Genomic DNA, 24,394 nt, shown 5'->3' with positions numbered 1-24,394 from the left:
CAAATGACTCCGGATTTGGTTTGGTTTGTTTGTGTTTTATGTCCTATAAACAGCTATGGTAATTTAAAGACGTGTCAGGTTTTGGTGGTGGAGGAAAGCTGGAGTTCCCAGAGAAAATCACCGACCAGCGGCTAGTACCCGCCCCACGTAGGTCTTGAACCCGCGACCCAGTCGTGGAGGGCTAGTGGTAGCAGAATGCCCGACGCCTTAACTACTTGGCCACCGCAACTACTCCACGGGAAGTTCAGCCATGATCACCAAAAATAAATCTCCACTTTAACCCTTTCACTCCTTTGTAACTTTAATAAACTCTACCATGCTTTGATATGGATAAGTCCATTATGATCTACAGTTGTGAAAGGGTTAAAGGATAAGTATTGTAAATCAATGACCAGGCCTGGTTAGGTCTGTAATTTCAATTTCTCCCCCCAAAAAAAGGGAGAGGAGCGCTAATTATGGCACATACAGTATGTGGTAGAATTCATTGAGAAAAGATACCAACAGTCTTTGATAATGTGTAGAATTTTAATTTTGTAACGGTAAGATTTTACAATACGTTTATGCAGCTTTAAAACTTATACAAAATACATCATACAATTTGGTCTGTGATTCACTGTCATTACTTCTCATATGACATGCCAGTTGACATTTATGATGTCGAAATTCAAATGGAGAAAAGAGAAGAAGCACTTCTCCAGATGTTTAAGAAAAATTAAATACTGTGAGTGTGGAATTTTTTCGCAGTGTGAAAAAGCTTAGTTTATCCATGAAGTATCCACACATATATTTATAGCTTACAATGTGTTCATAGATTTCAGAAACAATGCCAAAACAAAAGTTCCACACGGTGATCAATCAATCTAAAGAGTCCAAATGCGAACATTTCCCCACACAAGAATTTCTACTTTTACAGTTTGGATACATCCTTCATGACATATACTGTAACAGTAAATTCTACTGAAAATGACCAGGGATTGATCCCTGACAACACATGAGGTGAAATATGAAATTTATTCAAACATTACATTCTAGCACACAACATACCATACACTCTTCTGCTTCTCATCACTAAATGCACAGGTATCACCAAAGAAAAACTCACCACAATACAACCCTCGCAACAATCTCTGACTCTCTCGACTTTCTGCTGATGACATTTATTATTTATCAATTATAGATTTCTGTTGAGTTGAACATGTGGTTATATGAACCTGAAAAAGTAATGATTAGGAGACAAATTTGAGGTCAATACATGTATAACCTTCAAGTTCAAATAACCACATATACACAAAATTAAAGTCTTTCATTGTTATATAAGGTACTAAAGTACTTTTTTTTAAATAATGAAACATAACAGAACATATTGAAATTGTCAGGAGTAAAGTACTGCATTTGTCAGAGTATTTATGAAGTTACAAATGAAGTGATATCTTAAAAGAAAATATTGACCTGCTTCTTAAAATTGTAACTTTGAGTCTATATCACAAACCAACAATCCACATGATAATGATCTAACAAATGTAGATCATAGGAAAACGTTGTCATGATCATCTAATATTAATAAATCAGGACTGATTTCATTTATAAAACCTTGGTTTCCAAACGGTGGCTGATCATTTGACACAATCAGAACTTGCTGTGTTTTTCTTTTAAATACTTGCTCAATTTGGCTCACTTTAAAACAAAATTCAAATATCCAACAATTAACTGACTTAAGCATTGTTTAAAATTTGTCATTCCAGATAGAATTGTACATCAATGCCTTAATTATAATGGGAGTTTATGTTTCCCATAACTCAATAATTCACATTGGCACAGAATCAGCGAATCTGCATCAATGTATGTTTGATATCATTTTGGGGAAGTTGAAATATCCCTCTACAGTTATATCCATACGTTCTTTCTCTCTCTCTTGCCTTGAGGCCAGTTGTGATGCTCGACTCCAGTAAAATATTTTTAAACGTCAATTGTTTTTCGTAACATTTCACTTCTTATTGATATCCGGTGTACTAAGTCCATATTTCTGTTTCATCCTGTCGTTGTCTTCTTTCTTCTTTGCCTCGTCTAATTTCTTGAATGCCTGAAAGAAGATACAAAGATGTGTGTAATGTACCTGATAAGTGATGCAAATAACTGTGTTATTCTGCAATAAGCCCAGGGACACATAATCTCTGTAACCAAAGTAAGTGGTGGGCTTATTGCAGGACAATAAAAAGGAAATCTTCTAAATTGTATTTCACTTTGGTGTGCTCATTACCAGGCATGGGTTTATTGCCAGATAAATATTGTAACTCCTTACTGAGAGCTATTACAGAAATAAATATAATGGGGGCAGAAGGCACCTTTTTGTGACCTCCAATACAAAGGTTTTCAATATAAAGCGAATGATACATATGCATGCATTAAACAATTCCAGTTTGGGACAAATTATTAATTTGAATAAAAGAAAATTATGTACACCATATATTTTTCAGCTTGTAATGAAGTGTTTTTGCAGTGTATTTGTACATGAATACTGATCTAACAAAACTATGATGAAATGATAAATATTAAAAGGCTGGTGAAAGATTTGCTTTAAAATATGCAAGAATTTCTATAGAGCATTGCCACACAAGGTTTCTAGATTTGACGCAATAATTTCAGGTCAAAACGACTGAAGATGTCTGCCTGGAAAACATCATTACATAGAAAGGCAAACCATTTCTAAAATGATCAATTTGCGTAAGTTTGCCTACATAAAAAGCAAGTTCATCACGCATTAGAAGATGCGACCTGCAGTGACTGGTCGCATATAGTTGGACCATATTTGAAGTGTTTATGTTATTGAGGTGATCTAGATTGACGTAAAGTTTTGTACAAGAAACAAAAGTTCTGCATCTGGTCTCTGAAGCAGGCCCGATATCCAGATTCGAGAACAACAGCTGACCTGCACATTACACAATGTTCATGCCTGTTTTGAATATCCACTGCAGACTGGGACATATACCTTGTTTGACTGGAAGTAAAGGACAACGAGGTATCGGTTACACACGTTGAACCCTGACAGATGATCGCAGGCATTCTTGGCATCAAAGATGTCTTCGTAGACAACAAATGCTGTCCCTTTGGATTCTGTGGTGTTCCCTCTGTAAAGAAAAGTATATAATACCTGTTAGAATTGATTCATAAAAACATTATAATGCTAAAATTGTTAAAGTTAGAGAAATGTCTACCAACTTATTTGGCCATATTGTTGGCTTTGTTGTTTCTTAGAAAGAAAAATGGAAAAGGACAAAAATAAACAGTTTTGTCATATGTAGCAATGCATGCTAATGTTAAGATACATTCTCTCAATGCAATTCAAAGGTAACGTGTAAGTAAGTTTCATGGAATTTTTGCCATCTGCTGCGATGTGCTAATAGTATTGAATTTGGTCGCAAAATATATTTGAGAAGTTTGGATAGTATCTTCATTCGGAATGTGACATGTACAGGAAAATTTGTGGAAATTTTTATATACAAGACGAACCAAGCCATACGTATACTTACACCCTGATCTGTCGAATGGCTCCATATTTACCAAAGATATCGTACATTTCTTCTGCTGTGATTTTGTACGGTAAATTTCTCACGTACAGAATTCTGTTAACCTCTGGTGGCAGACGTACCTAAAACAACCAAATGTAACAATGAGTTATATATACAGTACATATATCAATTCAAAAGTATGAATTTAACTGTACGATACCGTGTACAGCAAAAAAAATGTTCCTGCTTTGGCATCAGACTTAATAATTAGAATGGAAATAGATTTTGCTCTGGTTTTTCAAATGTATTTGTTTTACTTTGATAATGTTCTCGACTTTCCAAATCAAATTTTGAATGTATAAGATTTCTCTTAATTCAAATGTGGAGGGGGGTTAGTGCAAATTAAAAGGCCAAATGGACATGGTCTCTATTTCTCACCTGTTATTCTTTGCTGTTTACAAAATACATCTCAAATCCATGGCCTTCTATAGAAATTGGGTCAAGGTCAAATTTTTTTCAAAACACTTTCAGAGGTTGGAAAATTTCACTTGACCAACTGCAAACAACCATTACATATACTCTATCATGATCTTGTGAAAATAATTTATGAGCATGCAAGAAATGTTAACTTGATTCAGTTCAAATTACTGCAACCAACTCACAAGACAACTGGCAAAGCTAAAGAGATTAGAATAGTAATCATGAGGGTGATAGACGTCTCCCATCTCCACATGATGTATGTAGCAAATTCAGTTAATCTTGGTGTTTCAAATGCTTACTTATCTCACTGATGGAATAAAGAATTCAAGCACTCAAGCGACCCTTAGACTAACATTGTGGTCAAATATACACAAGTGAATTCAGAATGCTGTTGAACATGAATGTAATACTAGACTACCTGTAAAAGGTTTATTTTTCAGAAAAGTTTCATTCAATTTTTGGTCAGCGTCAAACCCTAAAATGGCACAACTGACAGGCATAAAAACAGTGAAAATATATGAAAGATGGTTTTAAAATAATAGTCTTTCCAGTCAAGTATTAAGGCAAAACAAAACAAAGGAACTAATAGGAACTTGTACTATTACATATTTTATTTATATTTATTAAATAAATGTACACACATTTTTGAGACATCCTTCACCATCTTTGATTTTATGGTGAAATAGAAAAAAATCATCCATGACAAAGCATAAAATACTAACACAGAAAAATGGAATGAGTTTAACAGAGTATACTGTAGCCGTATATATATCCGTAGCTATGTGCAATCAGGGAAAATCCTGGAATTTAAGAACAGTGGGCCATTTCAGCAATTTTAGTCAATATTGAAATTAAGAAGGGGCATTCTATGTCAAATTAAAAGAAAATTGGAACATGTAGGGGTCAATTTCAGTTTTGATGGCTCAATGGCCCCTCGATGATTATCCCTGTGCAATGTTTCAGTCCAGTTCAATAAACAATCAGCAATTCAATACTTCAATAGTCATGAGCATTAAAGAACAATGTTTCTTTCAGAAGATCAGCTTTTGAAAGTATTGATCAACTATTTGGAAGCATTGATGGATCGACTGGCAAAGGAAACTCTTCAAAGTAGCCATGCTTGATGGCTTCTCCTGCAGTTGCACGGTTTGTAGGGTCATAGGTCAGGAACGTGCTGACCAGATCAAAACCCAGATCAGTGAAGTGCAACCCAAACTTTTGTCGGAGTGTGTTTTTTGAATAGTCAATAAACTTGCAGTTCTTGAATCCAGGAAGTTCACCGACATCTGCCCAGATTGACTCTGTTGGCGTGCCAAGATCTGAAAATATCCTCTGTAGCTGGTCTATCTCATATTTCCCACACCACAGTTTATGCATTGTGAGGAATTCAGCAAATATGCATCCCACGCTCCACATGTCTATGGCAGTACAGTACATCTTACAACCAAGCAACAGTTCAGGAGCACGGTACCACAACGTGACAACTGTCGGTGTGCAAGGTTTTGGAGGGGAACCATATTCCCTGGCCAATCCAAAATCACAGATCTTGAGAATTCCATTGTTACTGAGAAGTAAGTTTACAGGTTTCAAATCTCTGTGTATAATCCAGTTGCTATGTAGATGGTCAACACCACATAGAAGTTGTTTTAGAAGAGATTTTGCTTCGCCAATCAAAAAGCTCTGTTGTAGGGTCGACATGGTTCCAATGATTTCCTGGAAGTTGTTTTCCACAAAGTCCATCACTATAAAAAACAGTGTCCAGCAGATCCTTTCCTACAACGATCTCCCTAACAGTCACTACATTGACATGATCAGCCTTCAACAAAAGGTTAACCTCTCGAAGGTGTTTGATGGGGAAGCCTTTTTTCTTTTGATATTCATCGATCTTGACCTTTTTCAGAGCAACCACTTCTCCAGTTTGTTTGTTTTGCCCCTTATACACAACTCCAAATGTCCCCTCTCCCATTTTATTTAAAAGTTCATATTCTTTAACATTTCTACAACCTTGTAATGCTGGATAGTAGACAGGTAGATTCTGGATTGATTGAGTATTACAACCCGAGGCAGCAGCTAGTGGTTCGGTACTGCTATTTTCCTGTTGTGACTTTTTCTCACACTTCTTCCCTGCTATGACTGTTGAATTCGTTTCAGGAAACAGTTGTGCCGGTTCAAGATCAACTTGAAGATTTGACATTTCTTCTGAAGGTGGAAATCGCTCTATGCTCCTGCTACCAGACTTCAATTGGTTGGCAGCAGCATGAATTTTCCTGTTTCTATTATCTTCTTCTAAGGATTTCTGATATCTTTCTTTGCGTTTCCTCGTCATAATTCTTAATCTTTGCTCTAGATCTCTTTCCAGTTGCTCTCTGTCCATGATTTAGACAATTTTAGTTCATAGAATCAACTGCCAAACATCAAAGACGTGCTCTTCTTGCGAATCAGTCCTTCTTTGTTAAAAGATTTTCCAACAAAATTTATCTCTACGTATTTTATGCAGCATAATTAAACGTCAAGATAACGATGAAAACCGCGTTGTGGTCACGAAAGAATATAGTTTATACGATTCTATTGACGTAAACAAATCAAATCGGTCACTTCTATTTTTACAATCAAAAGAAGCATGTTGTCACATCTCCAACAGTATGTAGCAGATCATTTTCAGTTAGGAGAAATGAAACATTTAGGGTTAAAATTAACTGAAAAGTATGGGAAAGATGAACAAAATTGTACTTACATTTCCCTTTCTGTTCAACGCCATCGTGCTGGGTAAAAACGATAGAAAACGATTCAGTCCTTGTGAATTTGAAGCTTGACTATATTTCTATCTGCTCCTCCTGAAAAAACGTTAAAGAGACCAAGACTAGCATTTTATAAACGTAAATATGAATAAATCTAAAAGTATTCTGTCAATGTATGCGAAGACACAAAAGATTTGAAAAATTATGTATCATAATAAAACATACAAGTTAGTCGTGAAATTCCTACTTCACACATAAAATATTATTTGGTTTTGAGATTTTAGTGGAAATGACGTCATCTTCCGCCATACTCGGAGAATAACAATCTCGTCAAAGCTATTTCCGGATTATCGTTTACCGTTCACAGTTGATTCTGACACAACGAGACAATGTCATCCCCTTCTAAAGAAGACTCTGCATTTTCCTCACCAAGATCAGAAGGTAGGTTTCTAAATTAATTCCTAATTACACTGCAAACACAGAAATCATAAATGAACCGAACGAACGTCAAGGACGAAATTGGTCAAGATTGTTTACGTGGCTTGCAACAGTTTTACTAATAGTCAGCAGATGGTGTGTCATTCACTTCCACTGTTTATGCTATTGTGGATTTTTTGTTGACACATTTGCAAACTGTTTAATTGTATACCACGCGAATAAATACAATTACGTATACACTGCAATGCATCAAAGTGTCTTCAATGATGATCTGTCACTATCTGAAAAGAGATAGTGTAGCCCGAAATGGCTGACTATCTCATCCTTAGCCTAACATTTTTTTTTGTCAATGGCTTAAATCTGTGAAAATGTTGTTCTTTTCAAAGTGGCTCAGAAGATGGCTTATATGATACATGTAGATGTGCTGAAAGGTTTTTTTTATATGCTTCATAAAAACAAATGTAAGAGAAATTCTGGTATACAAGAAATCTTTTCATATTAAAGTAAAATGTGCAGCAAATCTGAGGCACAATTTCTTTCAAAGTGGCCCTTTGGAAGCCTTTCTGAATATTTCTGCTCCATCAAAAAATAAATAAATAAAAGATGGTCAGTTATGCGTATACCAGTACATTATTTCAGATTAAAGATATCTTAACTGTTGGTTCTAATTATATATCCAAATACATCACTTTGTCCCTTTGGATTGTTTCATGAGCAGCACATGCATGGTCATCTAAAGAGCAGTAATGAGATAAATAGAAAGAAATAGTAACATCAGCTAGATAGGAACGAGCCTGAGTGTGAACAGTCAAGCTTTCTGTCTGAAAACCTGAAGTACCAATTTGGCATTCACATACAGCAGCCAAGAGATACCAAAGGCATGATACCCACACATAGCTTCTAGTCTTCTGTCTTTAAAATGTCACTGGAGACTACAAGCACACTTTCAATATCAATTGCAAGGATAGATTAAAAAAGCTCTCATTTAAAGGATATACCAAATCAAGCACCTCAGCCACATTTTACTATATATCTGGAAAGAATTTGTTCACATAGAATGAGTTTGTCATTGCAGGTAGTTGCTGGTACAGTATATATATATGTTAAATGTACATGCTGATCTTTTGTCTGCCTGGTACGGTGTAATATGGTCATGGATGCTGTGACCTTGTCTGTCTGCAGTCTCAAGGTATTAACTGGCATCAATATTAAAAATCTGATCTTAATGAAGGATATCAGTCCCTTCTTGATCCTGCATGAATCTTCGATAATTACCCCATCCAGTCATATGCAGTATATCGGTTAAGCAGCTGGTGTTGTACATGTGGTATCATATTGATGAACGTAATATATGATTTCACGATCAGTGGAACTCTTCAAATAGGAGGGGATTTAACTATACTTGCTGGGGCAATGGATATATAAACAACATGGCAGCGTCAAAACATTCAGATACCAATTTCCACGAACTTCCATGTAATGAATTGGGTAATATTTTAAAGTCAAAAGGTATCACCTACTCCAAATAAGAAAAAGGGGGAGCTAGTACACCTATGATAGCAAGCAGACATGTTAAATTGGCCAGATATTGAAAAAGAGGACGAAGCTAAAGCGTCACAGTTGTAACGGACCATCAGCGGCGTAAAGAGTATCATGTGTTACCTTTATGTAAATGAAACGTCAAAAGGCATAGAATGAGTTTGTCATTGCAGGTAGTTGCTGGTACAGTATATATATGTTAAATGTACATGCTGATCTTTTGTCTGCCTGGTACGGTGTAATATAGTCATGGATGCTGTGATATAAACTTTATTTTACAACAATTATGAAACAAGTTATTAGAGCTTATATTGATCACTTTTGTTGACCTGGATGTTAGTGCGCAGAAAGTCTAATTGTGGGAGGAAACTGGAGTACCTGGAAAACACCCATCCAATCGGGGAATCAAACCCCTGCTGCTTTGGGGAAAGGCGAGTGCGTTACTCACTGCGCCACCCGACCACTCATAAAAAGTGTTTATGCAATGCGAGTGAATGATATAAAGGAAAAACTTGAAAAGTATTATCTTCTTCCAACTTAGCATTTTATTCCAGAAACCTGAAGTCCAGTACCAAAGACTAGAAGCAACCTACAAAGAAGGTTCACATACGAAAACACAAATAGCAATACACAAATTTGGTAAACTCCAGTATCAAATTGATGGTTATAATTAGTTTTGTCAAAAAAAAAATGGTAAAATTATGTTATGATAAAAGAAACACAGACAAACCTTGTGAAATGTTGCAGGATATATATATGCAGACATCCCATTAAAGATTGCTTTATGCTATGTAAACAATTTCATAAAATTGATAATACAAGGAGAAATCGCTTAATATTTTATTTGATATCAAGAGCGCCATATATAAACATGAAGGAAGAAGTAAAAAAACTGAACATTTAAACGGTGTACTGTTTATACAAGTAAGTTCGGTTTGTCATGGTATTTTTTTTTTCATGGTAAATACATGTTATTAATCACAAAATTCAACAAAAGACTGGGAACCTCTGTAAATGCCAGTCGTATACAATGTCCAGGAATTAAAATGAAAGATGAATGCTGAAGGGGAAGTGAGTCTAAGCCAGATTTTTGCTATATTTATATATTAAAGGGAGAATACTCCTGTTCCAAAAATAACAGCTCCTGAAGTAAAATCTTCCTGAATGCCAATTGTGCTGTATGTGTTAGCCTTTACCTAAATACAAATTTGTTACTTGACATAACATGACAGGGGACTGAGGTGGCCAAGTGGTTAAGGCTCCTGACATTCTGTTACCACTAGCCCTCCACCACTTGGTCGCCGGTTCGAAACCTACGTATACGTGGGGCAGTCACCAGGTACTGGCCGTAGGTCGGTGTTTTTTTCTCCGGGGACTCCGGCTTTCCTCCACCACCAAAACCTGGCATGTCCTTAAATGACCATAGTTGTTAATAGGACGTAAAACACAAACATACAGTTGTTGGAATACAAAGAGTACATGGTACATGCACAGTGTATGTAGCACTTAACAGATAATGTTACTAGTACTTTATGTACATGACCGGGTAATTCAGAGATAATTCGTCGCCTGTGTTAAATTAATCACAGGAAATTTCAACCTTTCAAACAGAAAATTAGGGTTAATTATATAAGTTTGTATCACTTTCAGAAATAAAGTTGGATCCAATTTACAAAATTGCTAAGGTTACTTAAAAAATATATTTTTAAAAATCCTTTTCTGCACTGTAGTCAAGATCTGTTTCACATTGAAACTATCGTGTGAAACATTTTGATTTTTAGTAAAAGCATATAAAAATATAATTTTGTTTATTATGTGAAAAATTATGTGGTACAGACTTTGACTTTCCTTTGTCTTGGCTGTCGTGGTAACTCTGGTTAATACTGATTTTGTTAATTAAATATATTCAAAAATTTGTAGAAATTTTAAACACATGACTCAGATAATTATATATAATGAATTCTTGATAGACAGCTGAAGAATACACACTACCTGTTACTGTATATATGTATCGACACTTTCGATCATTTATATACACACCAGGCAAGTCTTCTACACAGTTATGTACACAATACAAGCTCTGATGAAATATTCATAAACTGTACCAATTATATATTGACGTTTATTAGGGAGCAAGTGTGTGAAGATTTATGGGAAGATAAAAGAAATCGGTGCTAAAGGAAGTTATTCTACAGCTGTATATTTCATTGTTAGTTGTTAGCTGTTAGGAGGCACGGTAGTCTAGTGGTAGGATGCCGGGCTCGTGACTTAAGAGTTGCAGGTTCGAGTCGCTGCACGGCACTGTGTTGTATCTTTGAGCAAGATACTTTACTCCGCTTGTTCCAGTATACTCAGCTGTAAATGAGTACATGGTTGGGCAATGCTAGCTGTGAGCGCCGAAATGGCAGCACCGGCTGTATGCTAACCAGGGAGTTGAGAAAGATATTGGCTGGCTGCAAAGGCCCTATAACCTCGGATAATAATTTGTTAACTGCTTTGAGACGACCTACGAACTAGGTTGTGATAAAGTGATATATAAGAACCTCAAATTATTATTATTATATATATATACCTTCCGCTACAATTATATGGCATACACCAACATCCTCTTGCAATGGTCTATTTGCCTTCCTTGGGACTTCTATTTTATCTGTACTCATTATAAGTCCATCTTATAATCTGTACTCCTCCTTTAACTTATTCACCCCTGAAATTTTATAATGAACTATTCCAACCTTTGATTTGGAAGAGTTCAAATGTGTCTGCAGGGGTGAATGAGTTACTCATTCACCCCTTTATTTTTCAAATTGACTCTCCAAGTCTTTGAAGTTTGATTGGGTAAGGTTCAAATATGACTGTAGGGGTGAATGGGTTTTGTACATGTACTGCACAGATTTTGAGAAACTTTGCACACATGTGACATTTAAACAATTTGATGAATGTGTACATTTGTGAACACTGTGTTGTTAATGTTTCTACAGACATTAGAAGAGTTATGACCCTTGAATTACTATGCATGACAAAAGCCTTGTCCAGTCTGCTACTCCTACACCACAGTCAAACCTCGTTAATTCAGACACCACTAATGTTGATGGATCAGTATTCAGCGCCGAGTATTTTAGGAAATAAATGTTTTTATATACAAAGTTGTTCTAACATTTCAATAGTCTTAAAACTCATTCTTTTTCGCTGGCTTATCCAGTCACCATATTGAAAAATCCAACAGGCTGACAGATTTATTAATGATATTCTATGGAGCAGATTATCTTGGCTTAAGCAGTGCAATGCTTGTTTTAAATTGGCAAAGACATTCGTAGGATGGGCAACGTAATTAAGGTTTATCACTTTATGGTTAGATTACCGTATACCAGGGAATATTTCACCCAGTAACATGTTTGCCCTTTGATGGTAAAATCATTTTTTCCCCAGACTTAACTTTGCCTTTCACATTTAGTTACTAATTATGTTATGTTGTTCCCAAATTAAATGTTCGCTATAATAATGAATTATGGAGGGTGAAAAAAGCAAAAAATTGCTTGTATACATTGTAATAAGGTTGACATTCTGTTACACTAGCCTTCCACCACTTGGTCGCGGGTTTGGGGCCTTCGTGGGGCTGTCACCAGGAACTGGCTGTTGGTCGGTGTTTTTTCTCCGTGAACTCCGTTTTTCCTCAACCACCAAAACCTGGCCATCCTTAAATGACCATAGCTGTTCATAGGACGTAAAACACAACCAAACTTATAGTCACACGCAGGCTTAAAATTTCCGCTCCTGTTGTCTCCATGGTGACTAGAAAATTGACTTGGACTAGTAATTTTTGCCATCATGAATACGTCATATTGTATCAAATCAAAGTATTATAATCAGTCGGGGTTTCTTATGGTGTAATATTTGCTCTTCATGTCATTTTCCTGTAATGCAGTGGGCTTTCATATTGCCTATGAACCTCAACTGAAATCAGTTTAATGCTTAAATTTAACAGCCAAATTTGGCAAAACATTTTTTTAAATTTATTTCCAACACTTACAAGTAGTATGAATTAAAGCAGTGGTTTGATCTTGGCCTGTTTTATGATCTGTAGTACATGTGCAACAGAACAGGACTGGGTCCATCGCTGGTGACTAGGAAGCTCAATCGGAAAGTGAACCCATCCTGAACCCATCCAGAAGGTCACTGGCTCTAATAATCCAGGTTTGGTCGTGTATTTGTATCTCTTGTTACAGTGGTGTCTGTGACCGATCCTTCTTTCATGAACATTTCTGAAATAAATCTCAAAAATGACTACAATTTTAAACTATCAGAAAGCTGTTTTAAAAAGATATGAGTTACCATAGCCGCTTTCAATATTCAAGTTGGGCTTTGTCATTTACCTTTAATTTTGTTTGATGGCATTTGTTTTTTTGAAGATTTGTTGGCCCTGGTAACCTCTCTTGTATTGATGGGCTATTAAGCATGTAGTATTGATAAGAACGCTGGCACTGTTTGGCAAGGAGGTACCTGAACCTGAGTTGTAGAAAATAGAGGTAGAAATGTATCAGATCTGGACTGGTCGATCACTGGCAACCAGGTAGCTTAATTGATTAGAGCGTCCATGCATTGTTTGAAGGTCCTGGGTTCAAGTCCCGGTCAGTCCATACCCTTTTCCTCCCCTGTTACAAATGTATGTATAAAGGATTTTTAGGTGACTCATTGTCCTTCTGTTTTACCTTACTGTGAACTGACTGCCACCTGTGCTTACATTGTATTTAACATGTACAACTTTGTAGTTTGTAGTTTTATGTGTCTACAATAACTAATTAATGTCATTTGACAACATGTTCACTGATGAGGAGTTGATTGGTTGAAGGTGGCTTAAAATTATTTCACCACTATAGACCATAATGGGCACATCCAGATTAGCTACTAAAGTGACATAGGGATGAAAGGGTTAATATATCAAATGCTTTCCATCTTCCCTATAAATGGGGAAAATCATGATTATCTTTCATCATAATAATAATATACAACCATTTATATAGCGCCCTATATAATTTGTAAAATTACTCTAAAGCGCTTTACAACATATGGATAATAGTAATGGTTATAATTGTGAAAACAAAAAACAAAGGCTTACAATCCCTTTTATACATTTAAGCAAGCAATGTGCACATAATTGAACAAATAAAAGGGTGGTATTTACATGACGTCTTTGCAAAGATTCTAAAATGTTATTTCATTGTCTGCACACACTGCAGGACTCTTGGTCCTATCATAACAATCCTGGTCCAGTCATTCTGACAATAGGCTTACTGCCTCTTGATAGTATTGCAACAGTATTGAATACCTGAACAAAAGCCAGACACTTAATTATATATGTATTGGACATTTTTTATGACATGTCTATAGATCCGATCCATTAGGAAAACCGTACCTTGCAGAAGATGAAATGAAGAAATGTTATCAACAACAGTGTCCTGAGTGGGAAAATGCTATAGAGTCAGCCCAGTATTTGAACCCTGGACCTCCACACCATTCTACTGTCGTACTATAACCAACTAAGCTATTGGTCAACAGTTCAGTTCCATGACCCAGTCACACTACACTTACATCCAAAATAAAATTAACTTGTTCACCCCTGAAGTTTCATAATGAACTATTCCAACCATTCAAATAACAGACAGATATCACAAGTGTTGAACCTCGTAAATAACAGCATACAAATTGGACTGTCCCAGAAGTTCATTGTTTAGTTTTGCAGAGTTGTATGACACATACCTGGTTCATCAATTTTGCAGAATTCTAAGGCAGAACTTAAAAACATATCTTTTAACATTTCATTATGCTTAGTATATGTGCATGTTATTTTGCTGAAATTGAAAAAAAAAAAAAATTGCTGTGAATATTGTGAAAATGACAGGTGTTTAAATGTACATATGTATATATATTGCTGTATATCTACATGTACAGATGTAACCTTTAGTCAACCCATGTACCTACATACCTACATGTATAGCAGTTCAAAAGTTCAGGTATTCTCTGACTTGCACTGATTCTCTATAGGTATACAGTCTTGTGCAGTAGATATAGTGGATCAATATTGATAAACAAATGTATGTGTGTACTGTATGTCTCCAATGATAAAGATTTGGGAAGATTTAAGCTCGCCCTCCTTTATCAGCAGGCTTAACATGTAAGTAGTTCATAGCCATTTGCAATTTGCACATTTACCTGAAATACGCTTCTTTACATAAGACATCTGTAATTCCTGTAAGAGTTTCAATTCTCACTTAAATGTATATATAAGCTACCATATAAATGATTCCTGTAATTTCTGTAAGTGTTACCTCCCTTAAGGATTAAGCTACCATAAACATGAGACCAATAATTTGTATAAGAGTTATCCCCCTTAAGGATTTAAGCTTCCATACACATACTATATGTAAGTTGTGTTTGAGTTATCCTACTTAAGGATTGAAGCTACCATACATATGATACCAATAAATTGTGTAAGAGTTATCTCCCATAAGGATTTAAGCTACACCTGTAACATATGTTTAATGTTTTCTCCCTTAAGTTTATATTTATAAGCTATTGTATAGACATTACCTGTTATATATTTGTGTTTGAATTATTTTCTTTAAGGTTCCCTGTCCCACTGTTTTTTCCCCTTAATGTAGAACAGTTGCACCAAGATCGACACTTTCGGAACCTCCTCTTGACTTTATTTTGGATATAACTATAAAGCAGTTGCACCAAGACACTTTTGGAACCTCCTCTTGACTTTGTTTTGGATATAACTGTAGCGCAGTTGCACCAAGACACTTTCGGAACCGAGTGATCCTCTTGACTTTGTTTTGGATATAACTGTAGCACAGTTGCACCAAGACACTTTCGGAACCTCCTCTTGACTTTGTTTTGAATATAACTGTAGAACATTTGCACCAGGACACTTTTGGAACCTCCTCTTGACTTTGTTTTGGATATTACTGTAGCACAGTTGCTCTGGGACTCTTGGAACCTCCTCTTGACCTTGTTTTGGATATAACTGTAGCACAGTTGCACCAAGACACTTTCGGAACCTCCTCTTGACTTTGTTTTGGATATAACTGTAGCACAGTTGCTCTGGGACTCTTTCGGAACCTCCTCTTGACTTTGATTTGGATATAACTGTAGCGCAGTTGTTCCAGGACTCATTTCGTTGACCAGGTAGCTCAGTCGTTCAGAGCAATAATGTTAACCATCTGAGGTATGCTTTTCTTTTCAGAAATGAAACAATAAGTAATAATGCTATGTAGTCATGCCAGAAAAAGCTGTTTCCCGTGCATAGTTACAGTTTTTGGTTGTGGAACAAGGGTCCTTAAGGTTATAATTATCTGTCATACACATAATACCTGTAAATTGGGTTAGAGTTACCTCCCTTACAGATTAAGTGACCATGACACTTGTAATTATGGAGTTATCTCTCTTAAGGATATCATATTAAGCTACCTTAGCTCATAGGTTACACAATGTCATGTGACTTGTTCTAGATATTTTCCTTATAAATATTATCTACCTTAAGGAAGATGATATAGATTTGAGTTTTTGGTACATACTTGTACTTGTTGAAGAAGAGGAAGAGGGAAAAATTTACATATCAGCAACATGGCATTTTTCCATGATGAGCATCCAATCTGTCAGGGATATCTTGTATAAAATATAAACACTTTAATAACGAATGTTAGGAATGAAAATTGAAAAATCTAAAATAAAGTTTGAGATCCATGCTATCAAACAACATTACTAAATCTGAAATTGATTGAAATGAAGTCTTTGAAATAAAGATTTCTGAACTTACTGATTTTTTGGAATACTTCTTCTTCTTTAGTTATTCAGTCCTCCTTCAATCATTTGAAGATTACGGACTGCTGTGTGTGTGTGCAATGCGTGGATTTAAAAACAGTGAGGTTAAAACTATATACATATGGAGTGGTGCTTAGAGGAATGTAACGAGTACAGCTGGGGTTAGCTGTACTCGGAATACATCAACGGATGGAGACATCACCACAGTGGGTGGGAGAAGATTCCACTGGGTGATTGTTCGAGGGAAGAAAGAATATTTAGAGCTGTCTTTGATTGAGTGAATGTGTCTGAAGGAGAGAGAGTGGTTTTGACGAGAAATACAGAAAGGATGAAGAAGGAATAGGGAGTAGAGAGAGAGAAAAATCATAGAAATATATAAATATACAACATTTGTATAGCGCCCTATTTGATTTGCAAAATTATTACTCTAAAGCACTTTACAGCACACGAATAATAGTTTTTCTACAATGGGAGTTATAAATATAGTAGATAAAAAAGGCATACAAATCAGCATATTACATCAGGTAAAAAATACCTTCATTGCCATCTGCATAGAAATACCCCGGTTTATTGATATACAGGGTGGTATATATTTTACATGACGTCTGTGCAAAAGAGCTAAAAATGCAGACTAAAGGTGGGTCTTTATATCCTTCTTCAATTTAGCTAGTCTCAAGTCTTTAAATTCCTGGTAGCAGATGGTAAGCTACCCTCCCAAAGCACTGGTTTCCATATATAGGTCACAGTACAAGATTTTGGTACACACAACAAGGATCCTGTCGCCAAATGAAGAAGGAAAAGAAAGCTATGATATTGGAGAAAGGACAACCGCTTAATTACTGTGACGATAAACAAATAAAGGTCGAGGGAGCTATATGTTACAATTATCAGTAGGTCGAGGGAGCTATATGTTACAATTATCAGTAGGCCAAATGAAAAATGTTATTTATTTCCAGTTGCCCTACCTACCCTATTTTTCTACCCTGAACTTTTTCTGACAATTTTTTAAGGAAGCACTGTTTAAGTGAAGATTTCTGTCTTTGTATAAACCTTATACAAAAGTTAGAAATAAAACTCATTACCCTACCTACTTACCTAATTTTTTATCAGATATATCGATAACAGATTTTGTAAAAAATAATTGCCTTCAACGTGTATAGTACAATATAAAACTGAAACAATTCTTATGTAAATAAGTGCAGTGTAATTGTGACAGTGTTTCGTTACATATATATGTGGTGTATGTATACACCTTCCTATATATAACTTCTCTGCCCTCATACCTATATATATATACTCATAGATGTATGTAGACTAAACATTGATTTTTACAACATCTAACAAGCCTGGATGCCAGTTTGAAATTATATTAATCTTAGTGAGAAAATTGTACTTGATGGTTGAACCAGTGTTGGTTTACAGGTAGGTGCTGGTATACAGGTAGGTGTTCGTTTACAGGTAGGTAAATTACAGGTAATCTTTGGTTTATAGGTAGGTCGTAGTTTACAGGTGGATGTTGATTTACAGGTAGGTAAATTATAGGTAGGTGTTAGTTTACAGGTAGGTGTTAGTTTACAGGTAGATGTTAATTTACAGGTAGGTAAATTACAGGTTGTTGTTGGTTTACAGGTTGGTGCTAGTTTACAGGTAGATGTTGATTTACCGGTAGGTAAATCTAACTACAGGTAGGTTTTAGTTTACAGGTAGATGTTGATTTACAGGTAGATAAATTACAGGTAGTTGTTGGTTTACAGGTAGATGTTAGTTTACAATTAGATGTCGATTTACAGGTAAGTAAATTACAGGTAGTTGTTGATTTACAGGTAGATGTTAGTTTACAATTAGATGTTGATTTACAGGTAGGTTAATTACAGGTAGTTGTTGGTTTACAGGTAGGTGTTGATGATGGGAGGCAGTTGTAAGGACTTTGGGTCGGATGTTGTATAATGAAATGGATTTTGTAATAATGCTGCATTCTCTATGGCATCGGAATCCTTTCATTAATTGTGTGAACAATGTATTTGTCTCGTCCTGTCACATCCTGCAATGTTTTACCTGCAGATGTAGGTACATTCTACTGTATTGATTATGGAAAAAGTAATTCTGTCATTCGTACCGTTGGCATACATGTTCATGCAATTAATTCATTTACCCCTGAAGACACATTTGAACTCTTCCAATTCAGAGGTTGGAATAGTCCATTATGAAATTTCACGGCTGAATGAGATAAGGTAAAGCATACCACTGCTATAGTTATGATCACAAAGAAAAGTTCCACTCAGAGTTTTTTTTTACATGGAGTATTGTCCCTTCTATATAGAAGATGAAGCAACCAAAACGAGTTTTTTAGCCTAAAGTAACTTCCCCGGTCAGGTTTTGCATATGCTACGCAACCCGTTAATTGGATACTCATTTTTAGCCCACCTGGTCCGAAGGACCAAGGTGAGCTTATGCCATACCGCGGCGTCCGTCGTCCGTCGCCCTGCATCATGAACCACTGAGCGGATTTTAACAAAATTTGGTGTGGTGGAGAAGAACTAATTTTGTATAAATGGTGGGTCTGGCCCCCCAGGGGCCTGAGGGGCGGGGCCCAATAGGGGAAATATAGCAAATTAATTCTTCTTTAAAATCCTTCTTTTTCTGTAGGAATGGAAGGATTTGTTCCATATTTGGTCTGAAGCATCCTTGGGTGAAAGGGAACCAATTTTGTATAAACCAAGGATCTGGCCGCCCAGGTGCCTGAGCGGTGGGGCCCAATAAGGGAAACATAGCAAATTATTCTTTAAAATCCTTCTTCTTCTGTAGGAATGAAAGGATTTGTTCCATATTTGGTGTGGAGCATCCTTGGGTAGTGGGGAACCAATTTTGTATAAACCATGGGTCTGGCTCCCCAGGGGCCTGATTGGCGGAGCCCAATAGGGGAAACATAGCAAATTATTCTTTAAAATCCTTCTTCTTCTGTAGGAATGAAAGGATTTGTTCCATATTTGGTCAGAAGCATTCTTTGGGGGAAGGGGAACAAAGTTTGTGTAAATGGTGTTTCTGACCCTCCTGGGGCCTGAGACGTGGGGTCCAATAGAGGTAATTTAGCAAATTCTTGAAAATTCCTCTTCTTCTGTAGGAATGAAAGGATTTGTTCCATATTTGGTCAGAAGCATTCTTTGGGGGAAGGGGAACAAAGTTTGTGTAAATGGTGTTTCTGACCCTCCTGGGGCCTGAGACGTGGGGTCCAATAGAGGTAATTTAGCAAATTCTTGAAAATTCCTCTTCTTCTGTAGGAATGAAAGGATTTGTTCCATATTTGGTCAGAAGCATTCTTTGGGGGAAGGGGAACAAAGTTTGTGTAAATGGTGTTTCTGACCCTCCTGGGGCCTGAGAGGTGGGGTCCAATAGAGGTAATTTAGCAAATTCTTGAAAATTCTTCTTCTGTAGGAATAACAGGATTTTGTCCTTTTTTGGTCTAAAGCATCATGTAATACATGTACACAACCAGCAACATCTTGCTATTCCATCTTCAATTTTACTAACATTTACAGGTGAGCGATACAGGCCCTCTGGGCCTCTTGTTATACTGTGTTTGTATAGTTCTTGTATGGCAACATAGGTAAAGTGTAGGATTTGAAATTTAAAGGTCCTGGGTTCAACTCCTTCATTTTTCTTTTTTCTTTCTATTTTCAATCATTCAAATACCCAACAATTACAATTTCATAAAATGCATGATAACATGTAAAATTTTATTGAATATTTCTTTTGATAGGGAGTAGAACAAATATTTAGCAATAGTGACATTGGTAATGAATTACTTTAACTCATCATTCCACCCCTGAAATTTCATAATGAACTATTCCGACCATTGAATAGGATTAGTTTAAATGTGTCTTCATGGGTGAATGAGTAAATGCAGAAGTTTGGTTGATGTACAGTTAGATATACCAATGACAATATACTCATCGACGTCAACGGTGTGCCTGGACGAACCAGAACATCCTTAATGTGTTTAAATGTATTGTAATATGTGTTAATAGAGCTTAAGGCAGAAAGAGACTATATAGATGTGAACTTTAAAAAAAAAACTAGTACTTACCTTTACATGTAGATACAATCTATTAAGACAGGGATCATCACACAATGTCTAGCTTAATATGCCAGAAATATGTATAGTTAATATAAAGATAACCCCTATGGAACATCATGGAACGTTAAAGAAAAACTAGAGTTACCATTCATGATATAACTCATGTGACTTCGATTGTACGTCGTCACAGATAACATAATAAAAGTGTCCTGATTTCTTAGTACCTCAGGGGAAAATATTTTTGTAAAAAACCCTTCCTGAAGAAGCCCAATGTTCGGGAGATATCGGTAGACATTACCTAAGAATAAAACTGAACTTATCCTGAACCTGTTGCGATTGACTCTTATACTTAATGACAATACAGGGTTCTAGAAAGTCATATATATTCACAATGTACCTGTAAATACACATGCATGTACCATAAAATGTACATTACTGAACTTAAGATTTTCCATAGAAAAAGCATTACTGAACTTTTTTTTAACTTAAAATATTTTTGTCAAGTCAAATAATATAATTTTCCTATAGAAGTAGTGCAAAGGAATTTTGATAAGTTTTCAAATAACTCAGCAGTGATTTTTTAGGGTGAATTTAGGGCGTTATACTTTCAGGCCCCTTCATCTATAAAGGTAATTTCTGCTATGTTTTCCCAAAAACAATGAAAAAATCACTTCATTTTTCCAAAATCATGATTTTTTATGTGTGATCTTTCCCAAAGTCACAAGGCACAGGCCCTAGTGGAAGGGATGAGGAAAACTTGAGAACATGTATGGAACTTGGACAAGCACAGATTTCTTTCCCTTTCTAAAGACTAGCTAGAGCTCATGGATAATGAATAAAGAATATTGTACAAAGATATGAGAAATAAAAGAATACAACTTTTTACTTTGATTTTAGGTGTGAAAATGCTTGCATATTGTACATCCCTCAGAACTGTCATCTGAAGTATAAGATGACAAAAAAATAATTATAACTTTCAGCGGAAATGTTGCAACGTGCACTATGTGATGCCTGCAGGGGAAGTAACTCTTCTCTGCCCATTAGCTATAGATAAGTGATTAATCACTACACTCACCTGTCAGATTCTTACCTGTACCTTGCAGTCACATGTGTAATTGACTCATTTGACGTGGCAAGACTGTTCAGCCAAAATCCCACACATGAATCTCATTTTGACAATTTCTGTCTCATGCTGTGTCATTTGGTGCTAACTGTAACAGGTGTCATTGTCTTATAGAAGATATGCTAGACAGCTTAATGTTATTTCTGACCAGGGCCTAGCTGACATGACCATTGACCGATTTGGAAACACATCTGGGATATTTTGTAGTGCAGACACATCAGATAAGATTGTGTGTTCAACATCTGGGCAATGTTGTGTGGATTTCAGACATGGAAATTTTGATTCAAAAAATTGTAAACAGATGTCCAATTGACCACGAATAAATGGAGGAGAGCTCTTAAAATTTAAAACGCATTTCAGGATTTATCAAGAGTGCTTGTTCAGCTGTGCTAAGTCCGCCCCAATATATTGGATTATTGTCAAAGAAAACAAATATCAAAGCAAATGTGATAATAGGATTTATTGACTTAAGTGATAAGAAGGTATTTTGTGAATGATTTGTCTTTTGACCAGCGATATCTCAAATATTACTGTATTCCTAACAGTAATAAACGTAGCTATCTATTCTTGATTAAAACAAAACTAGATAGTGGTATTGTCTATTCAGGTGAAAGCGGATATATGCTATTTATAGCATTGTGTAAGAAATCTAGTGATAATATTTGCTGAACAATCAGATTTCATTGGATGGAATTTCCGGGGTCAGAAATCATGTGTACCTGTGTGTGATGTTACAGCTGATTGTGGCCCATATCACTTCCTGTTATATGATGGGACAGTGTTAACAGGTCAGGCATGTTGGAAGTCACCTGTGGAACAAAGGTTACGTGACATATATGTTAAATATTGACATTTTGCAAAATTGGTACATTCTTACGGTACAGAAGTATGGATACATTGCAGACGGTAATGTAAACAATAGCCTGTTCAAAATTTCTTAATCGACAATTCAAAATCAGGAAAACTAAATTTAAATGACAGATATTTATTTTTTTCAAAAGTAATCTGTGGTTTTTTTCCGAACAAACTGATACCAGTGATTGCAAAGCAATTTTAAGAAACCTTGAAACTGAAACTGAGTTGAAATCAGTCATGTCATGGAAAGATATTAAAAGATGACAGAAAATAACAGAAACAAATCATTGGGATCAATTACTAATGAAACGGGGGACCAAATTGATCACCAGGATTGCAATATTGACGAACTCAACTACGAGGCGAATATCAGCGAAGCCGATAACTATCTCCGATTTCTACAGCTAACCCACCATGATGGGTCACAGTCCGATGACGAAACTGGTGTCTTTAACGCCGGAGATCTCGACGGATACATTGAGGACGATATAATCGGGGAAATGCCCCGAGCTGAGGAAGATGTAGATTCTGATTATGATTTTGGGCTCTCAGATCTCACAGAAGCAGGTAGTGGTATCTTATCAATAGTCTTGATAGCTCGCCATTTAAAATAATAATTTGAAGCAATTTATTTAGACTATCATCATCAGATGCTGGGATGTTCTGATTGCATTTCATCCTTGGTCCATATTGTCTGTTCTTAAACAATTACGTCTGCTTTACGAGAAGTACTGGACCGGAGTTTCTCAAATTTCATATGTAGGTTCCTCTATAAGTCTTTTGTTGTGTATGTTTACTTTTTGAGACAGATTGCTAATGGGACATTTAATTTTTGGGATTTTTTTTATATTTTTTCATTTGACACTTTTATTACTCATTGACACTTAATGTTCATTCATTTTCTACTCTGTTACATACATCTGACACTACATGTGTGTTCATTTGGCTCTGTTATCAATTATACTTTATGTTTATAAAATTATTCAATAGTAAAACTGTTGACGTTGATATTTTTATAATCCTGGATGTAATTCATTGGAAAGAAAAGTTTGAACTTGATGTATTTCAAAAACATTTTATGTATAAGAATGAAGATTATAGGGTAGGGCAATTCCAACGGAGGGGTTTTCAATATAACCAGAGGCTTTGCCATGGGTTTTGCCAAATTTGAAAATCTTGTGGGTGGAATTTCCCTATCCTACACCCTTGGGCATGAAAGAGTATTTTTCTCTCATTCCAACTACCAGAATAAGCCCAGAAACCATGAAAATACGTTTGGACAGGCAAACATTTTGAAAATATCAATTTCTCCTTAGCTTTTTTTACGAAAACAAATCTTATCAGCGAGATTTAACATACCCCATAGTTGCAAACATAGTTTGCACAATAAAAATAATCTCATCTTTTCTTACTTGTATGACTAATACCAGGTATGTTGTAAAAGGTTTTATTTTCATCATGTCACCTTTTCCGTATAACGACGGCATCAGGTTTTTCCAAATTCATGACGTCATTTCATTGTTGAGCAATTGTGACATCACGTCACGTGAAATGGGGGGTAACCTAGAAATTTCTTACACCCCTTTCTTACCCTGGACAGCTCTATCTTACACACACAGAAACAAGAGGATATTTCTTACATCCCTAACTTTTCCTACCCTGGACAACTTTATCTTACAGTCACGGAAACAAGAGGAAATTTCTTACACCCCTTTCATACAAGGAAATCAGAGAAAAAGCTTTTCATAATACTACTCCATGTATAAGTGAAGGTATTGTTCCCAGTATAGAGGACAGAGACCACTGTAGGCTTATC

At 35.9% G+C, this 24,394-nt stretch overlaps 2 protein-coding genes and 1 pseudogene across 9 annotated transcripts in view; 1 reads left to right on the top strand and 2 right to left on the bottom strand.

Annotated features, from left to right (window-relative positions):
- Window positions 1-504: 504 nt before the first annotated feature.
- On the bottom strand, window positions 505-6,820 carry LOC110450930 (splicing factor 3B subunit 6-like protein). The gene is made up of 4 exons (XM_021498744.1): window positions 6,721-6,820; window positions 3,528-3,646; window positions 2,987-3,125; window positions 505-2,080 (listed from the first exon to the last, which is right to left on the bottom strand). The coding sequence occupies exons 1-4, from the start codon at window positions 6,742-6,744 to the stop codon at window positions 1,985-1,987; spliced, it is 378 nt and encodes a 125-aa protein (XP_021354419.1). The 5' UTR covers window positions 6,745-6,820; the 3' UTR covers window positions 505-1,984.
- LOC110450926 lies at window positions 3,659-6,714 on the bottom strand (annotated as a pseudogene).
- A 179-nt stretch (window positions 6,821-6,999) lies between the features above and the next one.
- Window positions 7,000-24,394, top strand: part of LOC110450927 (tumor protein D54-like) — a 44,681-nt gene continuing 27,286 nt past the window's right edge. For 3 of the 8 annotated variants that reach the window (XM_021498739.1, XM_021498741.1, XM_021498738.1), the window contains exon 1: window positions 7,003-7,165. In XM_021498739.1, the coding sequence (XP_021354414.1) occupies window positions 7,114-7,165 (52 nt within the window). In that variant the 5' untranslated portion in view covers window positions 7,003-7,113. Of the gene's footprint in view, window positions 7,166-24,394 lie in introns of all 8 variants that reach the window. The other 5 variants (XM_021498734.1, XM_021498740.1, XM_021498736.1 and 2 more) reach the window with 3 other exon arrangements.

Source organism: Mizuhopecten yessoensis, unplaced genomic scaffold (assembly GCF_002113885.1).
Source record: "Mizuhopecten yessoensis strain PY_sf001 unplaced genomic scaffold, ASM211388v2 scaffold5547, whole genome shotgun sequence".
NCBI lineage: Eukaryota > Metazoa > Mollusca > Bivalvia > Pectinida > Pectinidae > Mizuhopecten > Mizuhopecten yessoensis.
Note: the sequence above shows the minus strand (reverse complement) of the source record. Positions and strands in the feature narration are given on the sequence as shown.